General features: G+C 27.5%; 5 protein-coding genes across 6 annotated transcripts; 3 read left to right on the top strand and 2 right to left on the bottom strand.

Annotated features, from left to right (window-relative positions):
* The first annotated feature begins 55 nt into the window (after positions 1-55).
* Positions 56-2,253, top strand: LOC113794009 (uncharacterized). Its single transcript, XM_075820276.1, has 2 exons — positions 56-669; positions 748-2,253. Exons 1-2 carry the CDS (start codon positions 462-464, stop codon positions 1,920-1,922), a joined length of 1,383 nt encoding a protein of 460 aa, XP_075676391.1. The 5' UTR covers positions 56-461; the 3' UTR covers positions 1,923-2,253.
* Positions 2,254-2,415: 162 nt separating this feature from the next.
* Positions 2,416-3,661, top strand: LOC113793963 (serine/arginine-rich splicing factor 12-like). The gene is made up of 5 exons (XM_075820280.1): positions 2,416-2,703; positions 2,768-2,874; positions 2,987-3,088; positions 3,213-3,291; positions 3,355-3,661. The coding sequence occupies exons 1-5, from the start codon at positions 2,606-2,608 to the stop codon at positions 3,554-3,556; spliced, it is 588 nt and encodes a 195-aa protein (XP_075676395.1). The 5' UTR covers positions 2,416-2,605; the 3' UTR covers positions 3,557-3,661.
* Positions 3,662-3,801: 140 nt separating this feature from the next.
* On the top strand, positions 3,802-5,389 carry LOC113793951 (uncharacterized). The gene is made up of 2 exons (XM_027344030.2): positions 3,802-4,755; positions 4,817-5,389. Exons 1-2 carry the CDS (start codon positions 3,944-3,946, stop codon positions 4,983-4,985), a joined length of 981 nt encoding a protein of 326 aa, XP_027199831.2. The 5' UTR covers positions 3,802-3,943; the 3' UTR covers positions 4,986-5,389.
* A 9-nt stretch (positions 5,390-5,398) lies between these two features.
* Positions 5,399-11,582, bottom strand: LOC113793953 (uncharacterized). The gene is made up of 11 exons (XM_075820271.1): positions 10,621-11,582; positions 9,282-9,639; positions 8,233-9,201; positions 8,123-8,160; positions 7,972-8,052; positions 7,827-7,889; positions 7,427-7,760; positions 7,185-7,347; positions 7,002-7,104; positions 5,905-6,913; positions 5,399-5,825 (listed from the first exon to the last, which is right to left on the bottom strand). Exons 2-11 carry the CDS (start codon positions 9,575-9,577, stop codon positions 5,687-5,689), a joined length of 3,195 nt encoding a protein of 1,064 aa, XP_075676386.1. The 5' UTR covers positions 9,578-9,639; positions 10,621-11,582; the 3' UTR covers positions 5,399-5,686.
* A 1,544-nt stretch (positions 11,583-13,126) lies between these two features.
* Positions 13,127-19,153, bottom strand: LOC113793952 (protein ECT2-like). 2 transcript variants are annotated; one of them, XM_075820274.1, is made up of 15 exons: positions 18,670-19,153; positions 17,162-17,551; positions 16,785-17,087; positions 16,619-16,705; positions 16,427-16,555; positions 16,023-16,355; positions 15,778-15,955; positions 15,609-15,703; positions 15,255-15,551; positions 15,102-15,198; positions 14,954-15,035; positions 14,652-14,883; positions 14,430-14,586; positions 13,792-14,369; positions 13,127-13,729 (listed from the first exon to the last, which is right to left on the bottom strand). In XM_075820274.1, the coding sequence occupies exons 2-15, from the start codon at positions 17,354-17,356 to the stop codon at positions 13,625-13,627; spliced, it is 2,868 nt and encodes a 955-aa protein (XP_075676389.1). In that variant the 5' UTR covers positions 17,357-17,551; positions 18,670-19,153; the 3' UTR covers positions 13,127-13,624. The 2 variants fall into 2 exon arrangements, with proteins under 2 accessions (XP_075676389.1, XP_075676388.1); XM_075820273.1 differs by lacking the exon at positions 18,670-19,153 and adding an exon at positions 17,867-17,985.
* Between the last annotated feature and the right edge of the window lie 272 nt (positions 19,154-19,425).

Genomic DNA, 19,425 nt, shown 5'->3' with positions numbered 1-19,425 from the left:
TCCTTTTCTCTTTTTCTTTTTTTTAATGCATGCATGTGCCATGCATAATGTTGTCGATGGCGAAATATCGATAAACGTTTCATCAACGTCGTCGTTTTGATAGGTTGGTTGTTGCGAGTGTATGGTGTGTGAAGATATCGCGAGCCGCTAAAGAAAAAGAAAAGTAAAAGCAAGAAAGAAGAAGAAAAGAGGGGGTGGTATACCTTGTCATTCATTCGAAGTCATTGGTTTGGTTTGGGTTTCATCATCGTCGTCGTTTGGTGTTTCTCGAAGATCGATTCCATTGTGATAAAGATATTTGGTTGGGCCTGTTGTGATTTTTTAAAAATTTTGATAGATTTTTTTTTGTTTGTGATTAAAAAAAAGTAATCATCATTGATAATAATCTGGAATCGATCGAAGAAGAATCATCCTTATCAATTGAAACAATATTTGAAACAATATTATCACCGGCATCAATAATGGCTATTGAACAATCATTAGTTGAAATTAATTTTAATAAAGATAATGAATCGGATGATGATGATTTATTATTGAATGCACCTACACCTGCAATTAATCATCAAGATTTTGATGATCAAATAGATCAATTTTTATTAAATTCATCATCATTATCATCATCATCAACAACAACAACAATTATTCCTGAAACATTAACAGATTGGAATGGTAATGTAACATTTGATGAATCTTTATTACCACAATCCTCATCCTCATCATCATTTTTATTGTTTGATGATAATTTAGATCTGACTAATTTATCAAATATGGATTCAACCATTTATCAACAGCATCAAATTGAATTTGTTGATCAATCCAGAAATAATGAACAACAACAACAAATTTATGGCTCAATGATGAAAACTGAACAAGAAATCCCAGCAACAACAACAACAATGGCTAATGTTGAATTTTATAACGGTGTTGGTGGTCATAATGATAATTATCAAGAACAAACACTTGTTACATCAATCTATCCAAACATTATAAATGATGAAAATTTTTCATTCGAACGTAATGTACAATTTGTTGAAAATATTGCTCATCAATTACAACAAAATGATGATATTAATGGTGGTGTTGGTAGTGGTGATATTAATGATGGACAATTTAATGTTGATGATGATATTCTTTCACAATATTCATTATCATCAACAATATTGTCGAATAATCAACAACAACAAAGTGATCAACAATCAATTATTAGTTCAAATAATGGAAAACGATCAAAAAAATCTGGTAAAGATAATAATCGAATGGTATGCATGAATGCAAATGCAATTGCTGCACGGCAAAATCGTGCTAAAAAGAAAAATGAAATGCAAGCATTAATCGATAGAAATCAGGAATTGGAACAGAAAAATTCCCAATTAAAAAATTTATATGATAAAATGGCCGATTTATTGGATATGACCAGAAAACGACAAGAATATTTAGAATCAATTGTTAAACAAACACCACAAATACTTGAATTAATTCAACATATGAAAAAATTACCAACAATTAAATTGAATAGTGTTAATTTGCAGAGTTTTGATCCACCACAATCAACAACAACAACATCGTCGTCGTCGTCGTCGTCGTCGACAATTATTGATGAAACAAATGGTTATTTGGCTAAAAAACGATTAAAATCATCATCAACAACAACAACAAAAATTGATGGAAATAATAACAGTATTGTTACAAATAATGGTAATATTCATGGTCATTATCATTATCATCAACATAATTATCATAATAAAGATAATCATCATACAAATGCTGGTATTTGTTTTCATTTAAAACCAAATCGTGAAATGTCATTAGAATTTTGTCATAATTGTTCAGCCGGTAGTAATAATTATAATAACGGTGGTGGTGGTGGTACAACCGGTGTTGTTGGTGGTGGTAAAACAACAATGATGATGAAAAAAAGTTAATTTTTTGGTTTTTTGGAATCAATCACGTTTTAAGTTTCTCATTTTTTTTTTTTTTTGATTTATAATTTATAATTTTATTTTGAATTTCATATGATTTTTATTTTTATTTTTTGTCATTAGTTTTTACTCAACCTTTCAACTACACTCACTCACTCATTCTACAAATCTTGATTTTTAATTTAAATTTTCATCATTCATTCATTCATCATTTTAAATTGATTATGTATTTTGATATTCATTCAATGCCTTGATGTTTTCTTTCAATCATTTTTTCACTTTGTTGCATTTTTTTCGAAATAAAAAAAAAAGAAAATTTTTTTTTAAATTTTAATTTTTCAAAGTTTTTTTTGTTTTGTTTCTAAAGAATAAAATTAATCGATTATTTTAGGGTCATTACAATCGATATATCGGTCCCATTAATAATCGAAGGAATTTTTTTTCATTTGTTCGAATTGGATTTAGAAAAAGGAGAAAAAAAAAGTTCGAATTCATTTTAGTTTTGTTGTAAATGTTGTATGTTGTTTGGTTATTATTTACGATCATTTTGGATTTATTATTTTTCTGTGATAAGCGTGTTTTCCTTTGTTTTTTTTTGATATTTTTTATTCATTATTCTGGATCTGAATTAGATTTCGATTTGGTAAATTAATTCTGTAGAAAATCTAAAGAAAAGTGTAAAAGTCATGAGTCATCATCGATATGATCATTCATCATCATCGCCAACATTTTCAACAAAACCAAATCGATCTTTATTCATAAAACGTGTTCCATTTCAAACAAGGTATCATTTCTTTTTGTTTGTTTTGTGTTTATCTTTTACTAATGTTTTTGTCTATTAATCAAAGATGTCAAGATTTACGTTCAATTTTTGAAGAATTTGGTTCAATTAAAGATGTTTATATACCAAGAGATTATTATACGGGAAGAATTCGTGGTTTTGCCTATGTTGAATATCCTTTTCTCATGAACTTTTTCTTTGTTTTTTTTTGATCAATATTTTTTCCCTTTTCACATTTATTTTCCTTAACTATGATTGTTTTTCCATGTCCTTTCTTTATTTACATTTGAAAGAATTAAGGATGCAGAATATGCAATGCGAAAATTGAAACATGTTCGTTTATGGGGCCATGAATTACAAGTAGAATTTGCACAAGGAGATCGAAAAAGTAATGTTTGTTTTTTTATTTGAAAAAAAGAATTTAATCAAAAAAAAACAAAAAAAGATTAATCAATTTCGAAATATATATTTTTTCATGACATTAATCATTTGGAATTCGTTATAAACAAAAGCTCCAACAGAGATGCGAATACGTAATAAACATGATAATGGAAAACGTTCATCGATTTCTCGTGATTATCGTACGGAAAGGTAAATGAATTCCGAATTCTATGACAAAATGATAATTGAATTTTTTTTTTTGAAACCAAATAGAAATTATCATCGTCGTAATCGTTCAAGATCACCAAGTCATCATAATCATCATCATCATCATCAAAAAAGGCGATCATTTAGTCGTTCAAGATCTCGTTCACCACCGTTACCACCGCCGCCACAATCATCATCTTCATCATCATTTAAAACATATAGACCAACAAGTCCAAAGCCAAGCTATGATCCAAGACTTTTTCTTTGAAAATTTTATGTTTTTTTTCAGAAAAAAAAGTCCATAACAATTTTCTTATAAAATAAACAAAATTAGAAATTTTAAAAAATAATAAAGATGATTTAATAATAATAATCGCGATGATGAAATAATTTGAAAAAAAAAATTTTGGAACGTTGTTTATGAACAATATCATCGATTCACTGTTATGGATTTTTCAACGAACGTAAAATGATTGAGAGAGAGAGAGAAAGAGATGTCAGAATAGAATTAATGTAAATTTTTTTTTTGCCACCACAACACACATAATTTCGGCATATAAACTCGCGGTTATTGATTTGATTTCGTTTTGTTTTTTTTGAACCAAAAAAAACTTGTGCATTTTAATTAAACTTGTTGTAAAATATTGAAACTAGAATGTCTGAAATGATTAACGAAAATGATAATAATGACAATGGTGGTGGTGATGAACAACAATTTCAAACATTATCCGATACATTAATCGAACAATTGGATAAATGGGAATATAATGATAAAAATAATCATCATCATCCATCAACAAATGTTGGTCGTATATCATTATATAGACAATTTGATCCATTAGTTGGTACACCGATTAAAATCGAATCATCATCATCATCATCAGTATCGAATAATAATGATGTTCCAATTGTTAATGATAATGTTATTATCATCAACAACAGCAATGATGATATTCACAATGGTAACAATAAAATTGATGATAATAAGATTCTTAATGGTAACAACAACAACAACAATATTGTTGTTGATGATGATGATGTTCATAATCAAACATTTATCAAAGATGAAACAGATATCGATGAACAAGAACAACAACAATTCGAACAATTGGAACAAGAAAATGAACATTTAAAATCATTAATGGAACAAATGTTATTGTATAATGAAGAAATTATTAATCGATCAATGGCAAAAATAACTAAACAGAAAAAAGAATCGGATGAAAAAGATGAAGAATTGAAAAAAAATTCAATTATTATTAGCCAATTAGAAGAAGATATTAATGGTATTGAAAAAAATTATTATGAAATACATAGCCGTTATGATGGTTTACGTACATTGGTAAAAGAAATTGATCAACAATTATCACAGAAAAATTCTCGTATAAAAGAATTAAAAGATAAAATAAAAGAAAAAGATGATGATTGTCTGCGATTGAGACAACAGGCTGATGATGCTATCGAAACGTATGTATTTTTCTCTGTTTTTAATCATTATTATTAAATTGTTTTTCTCGAATCTTTACAGAGCAAATCAACGTTTATCAAATAATAATGAAACGGTTAATCTAAAAGCACAGGTAAAAATTCTTGAAATGCGTGTAAATGGTTTACAATCACAGATTGAACAAAAAAATCGTGAAAATGAAGAATTATCTAATATTGTTAATGAATTAATTGCTAATCAAAAATCTTGAATCTTGTGGTAATTTGAAACATTGGATGCCTTGAATAATAATAATAATGATTTTTCAAAATAAAAAAAAAATACTTCAAATACATTCGACCCAGTGGCTTAATTATAAATTATCCGTACCATTCGTATCATGATCATCATCATCGAAAATAAATCTTAAAATAAATTGACCTTGATCATCCATTGTGATAAATTGGAATTTATAAAAAACAAAAATTTTATATTTATAAAAGAGGGGAGGTGAAGATAATCAAAAAAAAATTGCCATCCTATATTAACCATGTATAATCATCACGATATCAACAAAAATGTCTTAATTATTCTTCCATTTGTGCTGTTGATTTGATTTGATTCAATATTTACCTCATTTTAAATGATTATTGATTAAATAAGATTTTTTTTTCTAAATAAAGATTTTCAATATCAAACAGAATATATAATTTATTCATTTTGTCAAATTTTTGTAAAAGTTCGAAACATATTGAAGAACAAAAGAAAAAAAAACATCGATAGAGAGAGTGAATGTGATCAGAGAATAATAAATAATCCAGATCAACAACAAGAAAATTAAAGAAGGAATGTATCGTTTTGATGATTGATGGTGGTCGTAGTGGGTAGTTATCCATTAATTTGATGTAATTAGGCGGCCTTTTATTTATTTATTGGTTGATTGATTGATTGTTGTTGTTGTTGATACAAAAATCAAATAATCGATTCTTTATTACGTTCATTATCTTCAACACTTGCCATCGAACTATTTGAACTAATAAAACCTAATTGAGCTGCTGAACAAGAATTTGCACTTGCTGCCGAACTAATTTGATGTTCAATTTCGGCCAATCTGAAATCAGAATAATTCAAAATTAAATATTTTCAAATTTCAAGGGGAAAAATCCTGGATAGAAAAAAAAATGTTTTACCTGTTTTCAACTTGCCATTGTTGTTGATTTAATTTCATTGACATTGATGCATTTTCTGTTTCCATTGTTAATAAACGTTCACGTAATCGTTTAATTTCCGATAATAATGCATCCTGTGTTGGAAATTCTATCTGTATATTATTATAAGAACTATTATCATCTGATCCACATAAATTATTATTATTATTTGATGATGATGGAGGTTGTTGCTGTTGAGTTACGATTTGTCCAGCCAAATTATTGGAAAATATTGGAAGCTGATTTGTCGATGCAGCCGGACTTATTGTACAATATGGTGATGGTGATGTATTAAAATGATGATGATGATGTGGATGATGTGGATGCTGAGCTTGAAGAAATTGTTGTTGATGTAATGATGATGGTGATATATGATGAGGCATTTGTGGAGATGATGGATAAAAATTATTATTATTATTATTTGTTGTTGTTTGTTGCATTGTAGACGGTGATGGTGTATGTTGTTGTGATCTTTGATCAAAATTAACTAATGCTACATTCGGACTTAATAAATGTGAATATATTAATGTTTGTGGCGTTTGTTGTTGTTGTTGATGATAATTATTTGTTGTGGCTAATATTGATGGCGATAAAAATGCTGTAGATGTTTGTTGTTGTTGTTGTTGATGTGCTATTGTTTTATTTTGTAAAATTTGATCACAACAATTTTGTTGTGCTATTAATGATTGACCCTGATGATTTTGATGACTATCTTTTGATGATGCTTTCATTGTATCCATACTGCTTGTTGATTCAATTGTTTCATCTAAATTACCATCATCTTGTTGTTGTTTTCCATTTATAATTTTTTCACCATTCATATTCAAATCATCATTTTCATTTTCATCATCTTCAACATCAGCTTTTATTAATGTTGCTGTTGAAGCTGATTGATTTTCTTTCATTGCTTGTAAAATATTTAAATTATTAACAGGTATTTTTCCTTTCGATTCAACTAGACCAGGTGTACTTTTACTTCTTCCCATTGCAACTGTAATGTGTTTAAGTGAGAGAGAAAAAAAAAGACAATTTAACAATCCAAATTCATTCTGTTCATTATCGAATAAAAAAAAAAATACTTTTTTTCAATGGTTCTTTACGATATTTTTCCAATCGTTTTACAGCAATTGCTTCCAATCGTACACGAGCAGCTGGATAATCTTTTAATACATCCCACATATCCTGCAAAAAAAAAAATTTTGATTTTTTTAGAAAATTTAATTAGTGAAAATGAAAAAGTTTTCATTAAAAATAAAATTTACCTGTTTATTCAAACAAAATAGATCCGAATAACCAACTGAACGAACTGATGCTGTACGACGATTACCAGCTGTTCCCATATTCAAAATACTAATTTCACCAAAATAACTACCGGCACGTAATGTTGCTAATACCGTTTTTCCATTATCGGTAACAACTTGTAATCTAAATTTGTTTTAATTAAAAAATAATCAATTAATTAATTAATTAATTATAACCTAGAAAATGAAATCTCTATGTTTACCTTCCACGATTAACAATATACATTTCTTTACCAACTTCACCTTTACGACAAATATAATCACCTGGACTAAATAATACTGGACGTAAACGTAATACCAGTTCACAAAGAAATCCTGCTTCAGTATTTTGAAAAATTTCCACACGTTTTAATGTATCCAAATGTACATGAATAGCAATTTCTGCTTTTAATTTATCCGGAAGACAACCAACTGAACGTTCTTCATCCGATGATTTTTGTGTCATCCACAGATAATCAAACCAACGTATCACTTTTGTTTGTATATGATCAGGTACTCTACGCATACGCATATATGTTTTAACAGCATCCAATTTTGCTTAAAAAAAAACATTTATTGATTATTTATCGATTGGAAATCATCATTGATCAATCAATATCCTACCTTGAAATTCTTTACGTGCAGCACTAACATTTGTTACAATATTTGCTACGTGACCAAGTACAGCTTAATTACGTGAGATAATAATGAATGAAAACATCAATTAGACATCCAAAAGAAACATTAATTGAATATGAACTATTCATACTTGCAAATAGAAAAAGACCAAAAACCAATTGCGAAATTAGGAAAACATATTCACTTTTAGTTCGTGGTGTTGGTAGATCACCTTTGATTTGAAATTGAAATTAATTAGTTTTTTTTTGAAAAAAAAACAATAAAAAAAATTCTAAACATACCGATTGTGGTCAATGCCAATACTGACCAATACATGGCGCTTTAATTGAACAGAAAAAATCGATAAGATTTTTATTTTTGATTCATAAATTTGCATTAAAAAGATACTTACTGAAGATAATCACAAGTAACGCCTTCACAGTCTTTATTTTTTGATCTTGTAAACCAATCACGTGAACCAAAACCATCTTTCATATGTATTATATGACTTAAACATGCATTCCAATGAAATATGGCCAATATATAATGTAATAATGATAATGTGCGAAATATATTTGGATAATTTGTATGCCGTTCTGTACGATCTAAAAATGCCCAAAAACGATAAATTTTTACCAAACGAAAACAACGTAAAATAGATTTAAAACCAATTGATAAATAAAGAAAATCCAATGGTAATAAACAAAGACAATCAATATAGAATATTGTACAATTCATATAATGTTGTCGTAATTTAACACTATCAGTTTGTAAAACACCTTCTTCCAAATAACCGGTACGAAAATTAACCAATATATCTAATATATAGATAAAATCGGCAAAATAATCTAATGCAAACCATGATGCAACAGTTTTTTCATTAATCTCTTGAAATGCACAACGATATATAATTGACCAAAAATTATAAAGAAATGCAATGCTAACAATCAATGACCAATAATAACAAAGTCGTCCGGATGGATCAAATACAAATGACCAATTACAACCGGATTTATGATGTATTGAACCGGTAACATTTTCCCATTTTTCAAATTCTTTTCTGATTTCTTTTCTACGTAATTCACGTGTTTTTTTCGATATTTCTAAATCATTACGATTAATTAAACCGGTTGTCATCTGATGAATGGAACGTTTTTTACTATTATTTTTTCCATTTATAATTGTTGCTGTTGTTGTTGTTGTTGCGTTTGTTGATGATAAAATTGATTGTTTATCTTGTTGTTGATCACAATTAACAGCAATTAATGATTGTTGTGATGGACATCGATCTTTTAGATGATGATGATGATGATGATTATCATCATCATTTGTTTCATCATCATCATCATCATTGTTTCTATTTAAATTATTTGAAGGCTTTCTATAAATACAAATGGAAAAAATCAGTTATTATAAGTTTCTTATTATAAAAGTTTATAATTACAAAAAATAATCTATTACCTATTAGCATTTTGTAATGAAGTAGTGGTTAATAGTTTTGTACGATCAACACCAGCTGTTATAATACCCGGTACAACTCTTGGTCCGTTTGCTGTTTGTGAATAATGATGATGACCATCACCATAACGAACACTTTCAGGTGCAGCATTACTACTTATAACGGCAACTTCATCCAAATCATCATCAACTAATTTATTATTATTATTATTATGACTACTACATGTTGTATATTTTACAATTTTTGATGAATCTTTTGTACTTGAACGTAATGATGATAATGATATTCTTTTTATCATTATTGGATTAATGAGGAGAAAATCAGAATCAAAAATCAAATTGAATTATTCAAAAATCAAATCTTGATTATCATCATGAATTGAATTGATTTTTTTGGAAATCGAACCAATTTTGCATGAGGAAAAAAAGAAAAGTAAAAAAAAAATTAATTTTTTTAATTTAAAAATGTCCATTACACCTGTACAACAAACAAACAACAAAAACGAAAATGGAAAAAAATGTCAGCTTCACTGCCATAATTCATATTGTTTTTTTTTTTTTTGATTATAATGGCATGTGGCTTTTCAAAATGTCAAAAAATTTCATTTTAACCCAGTTACACCTTGTCACACACACAGACACACACATGAAATACTTCACACGCGATTCACAAAAAGACAAACAGCCAAAAAACAAAAAAGAACGAATATCAACGACCGATCCAAATCGGTACGAGTAATGAATTTTAATTGTGAAAAAAATTTTTTTTTTCACCTATACAATCTACCTATTGATTATAATAGTTTCAGAGGGGGGGAAGGGGGAAAATTTTTTAGTAGATAATAACTACTACTCTAACCTAAAACTAACCACAAGAAAAATGAGATTATATCTTTTCCCCCAACCATCCTTTTCTTCTCTCGTGTATGAAGAATGAAAGAATGATGATAAATTTTTAATGAAAATGACCTGAATGAAAATGTTTCCCTCATCATCATTATACTAAAAGCTTCATGTGATTATTTTATTTTGTTGTTTTTTATTTATTTATTTATTCATTCATGTCTAGGAACAAAAAAAGAATGATTGAAAACAACAACAACAACAACAATAAGAAGGTTTATTGTTGTTGTGAATAATAATGTTGATGTAATCCTTTTCTTTTCTTCTTTTTCTTCTTTTTGTGTTAAACAATTACTACTTTTTTTTCTGCTTATCTTTATCGGGGGTTATTTTTAGTCTTTTTTTTAGTTTTTTGTTTGCTAGTTTTGTTTGAATAGTGGTTGTCAATTACATGTTATAAAAAAATTTTTTGTTTTTGTTGTTTTGAATAAATATTTACCGATTGAAATTTTGTTGTTGTTGCTTCGTACATTGATGATGATGAACGTAGATGATAATTTTATCACAAAAAAAAAGAAATGAACAAAATGAACAAAGCAAGAATTTTTTCTGGGAAACAAAAATTCGGAAGTTTTCACATTTTTGTTTTTCCAATAACAAGCTCAGATTTGAAAAATTTACAAACAAGAATTTTAATTAATGTGATTTTCAGGTGAAACCAGAACAAAAACAAAAACAAAGTTAGAAAAAAAAACAATTAAAAAACGACAAATTTTTTTTTTTTTTTTTTTTGGTTGTCAATTCGAACGAATGTTTTCGAATGTTTTTGGTTTCCTTCGATGATGGATTCGAACAACCAAACCAAACCAAACACACACATACTTTTACATATGCTCAAAATGTTGTTGTTGTTGTTGATCAAGATGAAGAATCTCTCTGGTTTGTTGTTCAATTCTGGTGTTTTTGTTTGTTTGCTGTGAATGGACTATAGTTTTACATTTCGATGATAACATTATGTGTTTGATTTCTTTTTTCTTCGGTTTTTCGTTCGTTTTGCGTTGTGTGTTTTGGCTGTTGTGTGTCAGATTCCGATATATATAGAGATGGAGATGGATCTACGGATATTGGTGAACATAAAATCAATGATGATGATGATGATCTTTCATCTTGCGATACACCTCTTTCGCATTCTGTGTGTCTGCGAATGACTATCATGATGATGATGATGATGAAGAATTGTTCATTTTTTTCTCGTGAAGAAAGATCTATCATTATTCTTGGTGTAGAGAATAAAAATAGTAGAGGTATACCGAAATTATTCCGGTGGTAATTTTATTGTAATGAAAGAGAGAGGTGTGTGTGTATGGGGGTTGAATTTGACCATCTCTCTAAAGAGAAACTACTACTACTATCACTATTTTCTACCACTACTACTATATATGGCCAGCAGAATATTCTTGTTTTTTTTTGTTTGGTTGATTCGAATGGTTAAAGTTATATAGTGAACTATATTGGTTTTTCTGATATCCGAAAAATTACCCGAATAAATTCATTTTAAAACCGAAAATGATGATGATGAATGTAAATTATTATTGTAATGTTATCTTTTTTTTGCATGATAATATCAAATAAATCAAAGAAAACAAAGAAAGAAAAAACCCGCGGGTTTGTTTTGTTTCTGCTTCACCCGGACACATAAAAACGAAGATGATGATAAACAACAAAGAGATAAATTTAGATTCTCTGTTATATGCCCTGTGTGCTGCGTTGGAATTTTTTTTTGTGAAACTTCAGATAATATTTTATTTTCATCCAAAACGGATTTGTGGATTCGTCATTTGCGTTTTTTTTTGGATTTACTATTTGGCAAGAAATGATTATCGGATCATGTGATTTTCTTTTCATCCAAAAATCTTTTTTTTCCTTCGAAAATATTATTATAATTCATATTTGGGAAAAAAAAGATTACCAAAAAAAATGAATATAATTTGATCGTTGATTTTTGCTTTACACATGATGCTTTGTGTGTTTGTTGTTGTTGTTGTTGTTGAAAAACTTACCAAAAAACTCAACAAAAAAAAAACCTTCATCAACAAACGTAGGCGGAGGGAAACAGAAAAAAAACGCTCAAAAAAAAATTTAATTGTTTTGTTGTTGCTGTTGAATCTTTTGGCCGTGGTCCCACTTGTAAAAACTAACAAACAGACTAAACCGAAAAATGCACTGTGGAAGTAGAAAACGGGAAAAGTTTGCGATTTGACAAACTGGCGAGTTTAACATATCATGCAAGCATGATCCGGCAAACTAGTTTTTTTAGTTTGTTCGAGTGGGACCACCGCCTTTTTTTTCGTTTTCTTCAAACAAATAATAATAATATTTATTACTTTTTGTTCGAGTTTTATTTCAATTTAATGATCTCTCTCTCTCTCTCTCTCTCTCTCGACATCATTCGCATCACTTTAATTCATCGAAGAAAACGACAGCATCCATAAACAACAACAACAACAAAATCTTAGGAATTAATCCTTGATTTTGTTTTTTCATCAATAAGATTCATGTGATGATGATGATGATGAAAACATTAACATTATTTTATTTTTATTCAAAAGGAATTATTTTCATTGAAACATCTTTCCATATCGAAAATCATCATTCGTCATCATTCTGGATGTGATGCAAACAAAACAAAGTGACTACCACACACAAACACCCGATGATGATGATGATGATTGAAATTTTGGAAATCGTTTTAATTCGATTTAAAATTGATTCATTTTCGTTGTATATTTCAAACCAAAAACGGATAACCAAATGTGAAATTCGAATCGAAAATAATCTAAACAATTGATTCGATTTATTATTACTTTTCAAGAAAGAGAGAGAGAGAGAGAGAGAGACAAACAAACAAACAAAAGAAAAAAAATTTCTTACCAGAAAAATAGAATCTTTCAAAGATATTGATGATGTAAATCAAAATCATCGAAAAAATCATCAAACGAATCAAATTTCTAATTGAAAAAATTTTATTATTATTTGAATAAATTATAATCAATTTCAGTGTTAAAACATTGTTGTTTTTTGGCTATTTTTTTGGAATATAGGAATTTGTTTTGTTTACAGTGTTTTCAATCTGTCTGTCTGTCTTTCAAAATTTTTTTTCTGCAAATTTAATTTAGTTAATTTTAAAATATCAAGATATTTACAATTCTTTTGTTTTTTTTGGTTTATTTGATTATCAAATATATAGAAATGTTAATGTTTACAAACTAAAGCAATTTTTACAAAAATCTTTTATATTCGAATCTTTTTTTTTTTTTGATTGTTGGATTCATTTGGGTTTATATAGATAGATAGGAAGATAGATGGATGGATGGATGGATGGGTAGATTTAGAAAGAATATTTTTTTTGAAGAAAAAAAATCAAAGAAAATATAAAGATTTAAAGAATCGAGATCGATGAATCTGAATTTTTGTTGTTGTTGTTGTTTGATGAGGATTTTCAATTAAATTTTTTTCGATCTAATCAAATCAGTTGCAGCACCTTTATAATATTTTTTTCTTGGTATCGGTGTTGCTGGTAAACTAAAATTATCTGCATTATTTAATTCCTGAAAAAAAACGAAGAAATTTTAAAATTTTTCAGTTTTTTTGCATGATATAATATATTTACCGTCAATTCATTGAATGAATTTAAATCATTACTCAAATGTTGTGGTTGTTGATGTGGTTGGCGATGAATTGGTGGATGATGACGATGATGTTGTTGTTGTTGTTGATTACCATTTAAATCATTTCCTTTTGGTGTAAAAAAATTAAAACTAAACACTTTTGATAAACGTGATGGTGATGCAGCTGATGAAATATTATCCAATGATGCTGATAATAGACTAGATGTATTACGACGGAATGATAATTTACGATTTAAACGTTCTTTGGTTCGTTTAAAATATTTTGATTTATCTAATGAACGTGCCAATAATACTAGATGATCAAAATCGATGGCATGAAAATTTCCTTTTTTTAAAAATTGAATATCTTCATCATCATCATCATTATTGTTGTTGTTGTTGTTAACATTATCATCATCAACTAATAATTGCATCGATTGTTCATAAGCAAGAACCAGTTCTTCTAAAAATTTATCCTTTTTCATTGAAATATCTTTAACAATGAATGGATATGTATTAAAATAACGTTCCTCGTGTTTGACAAACAGAGCAAATGCATCCAAATAAACTGGATCCAATTCTTTTAAAAAAATGAAGAAAAATTAGTTTTCAAATGGAAAAAATTTCGCAATCAAATTACCTCCTTCATCAAATTCATTGATGATACATTTTAATGATGTTAAATCGATTGTTTCAATAAATCGATATGTTTTTTTAGTTTTTTTCGATGCACTCATCGGTATATTTGCACGATCTTTTAATGATGTTGATCGTGTTACTATACGTTTTTTACAAAGCTATTTTTTCATTTAATCAAATGAAAAATCAATCACTAATGATAAACATGAAGAGAAAAACTTACCAAAATACAATCAGTAAATAATAACAATGTAAATAGGTTATTTTCTAATTTTCGTATAAATTGTTGTTCATAATCATCGATACCATCTTTTTCTAATAATATTTTTACATCACATTTGGCAATAAAATGACGATTAGCTGATAATAATGTAGCCGGGCAATCTTCAATATCATTCATTAATTCAAATAATTCCATTTGTCCTTCAATTTTTTTCTTTCCTAAATTGATTACTCTATATAATCAACAACAAGATTAATTAATTTTTAGAAATCATCACCATTCCATAAATCCTTTTCACTTACTTATTAACCGAAATAATTGTTTCTAAAGCATCATTCAATAGTTTATGATCGGGATGTAGTTCATCCGTACTATTTAACAATGCTAATTAGCAGGGAAAAAAATTCATTTTTTTACAATCAAAAAAATTATCGGAAAAAAATTACTTACTTCGTAAATATAATTCAATACGAGGCAATCGTTGTATTGGATTGATTAATAATTCTTGAAATGTTTGTTTACGACATTCTTGCGATTCTTGACTAGCCTGTCATATAAAAAATGAATGAAAAACATTGAAAAGTCATAATCATAATGATTTACCTTTAAAAAAGATTTAAATCTAGGATATTTTTTTACACATTGTTCAATCATTTCTTTGGTTTTTTCATAAAAATTTACATATTGAGGATAGACAGTAAGAAAATCTTGTTTATGTTTTTGAAATATTTTTCCAATTTCATTTTCAGCTTTCCAATTTTTTACTACCGGTTCCAATTCATCCAATATTTTTTGATGTACATCGATAATCGGTGGCAAACCACCAAATATTGTTTTCAATTCAATTTCATTTGGTAATTCACCGGGAAATTGATGATTTTTAAGTGGATCGCTGAAAATCTAACAGATTTTTTTTTAATCTCATTACAAATATACACAGAGTTTCATCAAACAAACCTTTATAATATCTTTTAAAATTGTTACATAATTATTTTCAGTTTGATATAATTCTTGAGTAATCGCCTGTTTTTTGAGATCATTTTTGTCAGCAGCTTTTTTGTTTTTAGAAATTATAAAAAAATGAAAATGAAAATGAAAAATTCAATGTTTTTAACGAAATAATTACCAATTAATGAAGATTCATCAAATGATTTATCAAAATTTGGACTGGATAATATTGAATTTTTGAATGAACAATCATTTGTCATTAAATTATTAATCAATTTATTTTCATTAAATGGAAGATTTATTAAATATTCATCTTCTGGTTGACGATAATTTGTTTCGATTGATTTGGTTAACCACTATTTATTTAATTGAAAAAAAAATCAAATTTTATTACTAAAAACCACAAAAAAAACAGAAACTTACCGATTCAGAAACAATAAATTTTGGTAAATTTGTATATTGTTCTTGAATATCTTCACAATCAATTTCAGTATGATCATTAATCACTAAATGTGTTGTATTTGATTCACAAAATGATATTGAATAACCACCATATTCAATAATTAATTTTGTTTTTTCTGCAAGTTCTTTTGGTCGAAAATTATATAAAGCAATACGTAAATCTGTAAATGGTTTTAAACGATATTTGGCTAAAATATTTTCATCATTTGGATTAAAATTTATTTCACGTCTATTTTGCCAAACATGATCAATCCATTCTTTACAAAGAATTGGTAAATTATATATTACAGCCAACTAGATTTTTGAAAAGAAAAAATGTGAATTACAAACAATCAATTCTCTTTTTCCTGTGGATTATACATTACATTATAATTATCCGAATCAGTTTTTGATTCAATCAAATGTGTACGTTCAAATGAACGGCCACTTTTCATATCTTTACGACTTTGGCCACCCATATAACGAATCAAATTTAGATAATCATTTGTCATGCGCTAATCGAAAAAATTATATCAGATTAAATGATGATCAAATAAACAAAAAAAGAAAAACTTTACCGTTTTATGTTTATCATGAACAGAAAAACAGATGACAAAATCTTTCATAAAATAATTATACAATGGATTTTTTGGTATTGGAAGACTCTGTTTTTGTTTCATTGGATATAAAGAATTCAATTTTGTTGAAAAATTTTTGTTTTTTTGTTAAACAAAAAAAACTTACCTGTCGATTTTCAATACAATATTTAACAACAATATCACTAATAATTGGTTTACGTTGTTGACAAAGATGTTGAAATAATGGACCTTCAAATGAATTACTTATGTAAAGAATATTTTTCGATGATGGTGATGATTTTGTTTGATTATCATTATTATTATTATTATTATTATTGATCATATCATCATCATTTTGTTGTTTTTGATTATCGTTATTATCATAATTATCATCAACATTATTATTATCATTATTATCGATTATTATTGAATCAATATCCGTTTGAAGTTTAATTTGAAAATCAAAATTCTGTTTACCAAAACAAAAAAAAACGAAATTCAATGTAAAAATTCAAATAGAAAAAAACCAAAAAAAACACAAACCTCATTGATTGATTGAATAAATTGTTCATTTTCATAAAGATCTTTATCGATAATGATTAAATAATCGAGAACATTTTTTGATTTTTTCGATTTCACTTTTGTTGTTGTTGTTGTTGTTGTTGATGATGATTTTGTTGTTGTTGTTGTTGGTGGTGGCTGTGGCGACAACGATGATGATGATGATGATGATGACATTTTCTTTGCTTACAAACAAACAAATCTTTCAAAAAAAACTAAAACAAAAACAAATTTGAAAACAACGAAAAAACAAATTGAGCAATGATCAATGGACGATGATGAAATGGAGAGAAAAACAATGATGATGATGATGATCGCAAAAACCAATCGATTAATCAATCATTTTTCGTTTGTTTGTTTGTATTATGGACCCTGATAAACAACAATGATAATAAATTAATTTAAGCAAATTTATTTATGTTTTTTTTTCGTAGGAAACGAACAAAAATCAATCAAAAATTTCGAATGTTTATAGACAAAAAAAAAACAACAGAAAAACATCGACAACAACAAAACTTGTAAAAGAAAAGATATGATGATTTGTTTGATTGAAAAAAAACTTTTTGGTTTTTTACAACCAACCAGGATTCATTCAATTACAACAACTACTACCACCACCCGACTACAACAGAGAAAAGATTGTAAAAAATAATAAAAAATTTTTATTTAAAAAAAAAACTGACTTACTGACTAACTCTGATTCATCATGATGATGTTGATGATGATGATGATCATGACCATGATTAACAATCAACAACAACAACAACAACAAAAATTATATCAAACAACCAAAATCTAATTGAAATGAATGAATAAATTCGCTATATAATCAAAGATGAAGAGAGAAAAAATTAGCAACAGGCGATAGATCTTTAAAATCTTTTTTTTCAAGTTCTATATAAAAAAAAAAAATCCGACAAACTTGAAATACTTTCTTCATCATCACTAACTCACTAACTTTTTTCAGTGTCATCGAAACTGAAATTTAGAACAAAAAAAAACTGAAAAAAAGCTGAAAAAAGAAGAAAATTTACACATGTAACGAAGACGACGATGATGATAATAGCGGCGTAGTATGATCATCATCATCATTACATTATTAGATACAAGGATAAACCGAACAAAGATTTTCTATGATATGAAAGTTGGTTAGATGATGATGATTATCATCATCATCATATTCATTCATTCATTTATAGTTACATTGAAAATAAATAAATAAATAGAAAAGAAAATTTCGGAATTTCAATTCTTCACGAATAATTACCGAATATATATCGGTTCTATATGATGAACGAAAATCCCGAAAAAAAATAAGAAGTGGAAAAGAAACTTTTCTTCTTCTTTACATTTTGTTATTGTTTTGCTTTGATTTTTTCATTTCAAAAAAAAAAAAAAAGATTTCGATGATAATGATGCTAGCTGTTTGTTTGGGAGGGGAAAGGGGGAGGATAATGGATTTCTATTTTACAAAAAAAAAAAGTTCTTACCATTTAGTTTCGTTGTCAAATATTATTAATTACAAAATGATGATGATGAAAGATTCGATGATGATGATGATGATGATGGAAAAATAACAAGGTTAATCAACAGAAAAAAAAAAGAGAGAACCTTGTTGTTGTTGTTGTTAGTAAATTGATTATTTAATGATGAGGATTTAATAATGTTTTTTTTTTGTTTGTTTCAGATATCGAAACATTCGAAACAAAAAGCGTTCGAAACAAAAACATTCGAAACAAAAAACGTTCGAAACGATGTTAACACGCACTTGATTGATTTTAAAACGATTTTTCTCGTTAAATGATTTTTTTTTTACCTGTGCTGTTTTCGTTGATTTGATCAAAAAAAAAAAACAATTGTTGCACCTAATCGAAATTGTTCAACAACACTGAACACTTTACTTGAAATCATAAAAAAAAAAAAACATTTTGGCGGGTGCGCGCTTATATCAATTTACCCCAAATGTGTTTGTTGTGTTAACATTTCAGCACAGTGTCTCTCTCTCTCTCTCTCTCTCTCTCTCTCTCTCTCTCTCTCTCTCTCTCTCTCTCTCTCTCTCTCTCTCTCTCTCTCTCTCTCTCTCTCTCTCTCTCTCTCTCTCTCTCTCTCTCTGTGAAGAAAAAACAAAACTTTTTTTTTTTTAAAACCGTCATTTTGGCCGTTATTAAACATTATTTCATGTTTTCCTGTGATAATAGATGGCGTTACTTGCTTGGTAAAAACTTTTTCGAATACAATTTTTTTTC

The sequence above is a fragment of the Dermatophagoides pteronyssinus genome, unplaced genomic scaffold (assembly GCF_027571235.1).
Source record: "Dermatophagoides pteronyssinus isolate colony J.1.1.1.1 unplaced genomic scaffold, Derpt_VIB-CSIC_2022.12 sq0006, whole genome shotgun sequence".
Taxonomy (NCBI): Eukaryota; Metazoa; Arthropoda; class Arachnida; order Sarcoptiformes; family Pyroglyphidae; genus Dermatophagoides; species Dermatophagoides pteronyssinus.
Note: the sequence above shows the minus strand (reverse complement) of the source record. Positions and strands in the feature narration are given on the sequence as shown.

What these genes read in the sequence shown, in the direction of transcription:
- LOC113794009 (XM_075820276.1), top strand. Translation starts at nt 462, where the DNA reads ATGGCTATTGAACAATCATTAGTTGAAATTAATTTTAATAAAGATAAT. An exon ending in AACATTAACAGATTGGAATG is followed by an intron (nt 670 to 747) that starts GTAATGTAACAT and finishes ATGATAATTTAG; the next exon opens with ATCTGACTAATTTATCAAAT.
- LOC113793952 (XM_075820274.1), bottom strand. Translation starts at nt 17,356, where the DNA reads ATGTCATCATCATCATCATCATCATCGTTGTCGCCACAGCCACCACCA. An exon ending in TTTTAAAAGATATTATAAAG is followed by an intron (nt 15,552 to 15,608) that starts GTTTGTTTGATG and finishes AAAATCTGTTAG; the next exon opens with ATTTTCAGCGATCCACTTAA. An exon ending in TATTTACTGATTGTATTTTG is followed by an intron (nt 14,587 to 14,651) that starts GTAAGTTTTTCT and finishes ATGAAAAAATAG; the next exon opens with CTTTGTAAAAAACGTATAGT.
- LOC113793963 (XM_075820280.1), top strand. Translation starts at nt 2,606, where the DNA reads ATGAGTCATCATCGATATGATCATTCATCATCATCGCCAACATTTTCA. An exon ending in CGTGTTCCATTTCAAACAAG is followed by an intron (nt 2,704 to 2,767) that starts GTATCATTTCTT and finishes TATTAATCAAAG; the next exon opens with ATGTCAAGATTTACGTTCAA. An exon ending in TGGTTTTGCCTATGTTGAAT is followed by an intron (nt 2,875 to 2,986) that starts ATCCTTTTCTCA and finishes CTTTATTTACAT; the next exon opens with TTGAAAGAATTAAGGATGCA.
- LOC113793953 (XM_075820271.1), bottom strand. Translation starts at nt 9,577, where the DNA reads ATGATAAAAAGAATATCATTATCATCATTACGTTCAAGTACAAAAGAT. An exon ending in TGCACGTAAAGAATTTCAAG is followed by an intron (nt 7,761 to 7,826) that starts GTAGGATATTGA and finishes TTTTTTTTTAAG; the next exon opens with CAAAATTGGATGCTGTTAAA. An exon ending in TATTTTGTTTGAATAAACAG is followed by an intron (nt 7,105 to 7,184) that starts GTAAATTTTATT and finishes TTTTTTTTGCAG; the next exon opens with GATATGTGGGATGTATTAAA.
- LOC113793951 (XM_027344030.2), top strand. Translation starts at nt 3,944, where the DNA reads ATGTCTGAAATGATTAACGAAAATGATAATAATGACAATGGTGGTGGT. An exon ending in GCTGATGATGCTATCGAAAC is followed by an intron (nt 4,756 to 4,816) that starts GTATGTATTTTT and finishes GAATCTTTACAG; the next exon opens with AGCAAATCAACGTTTATCAA.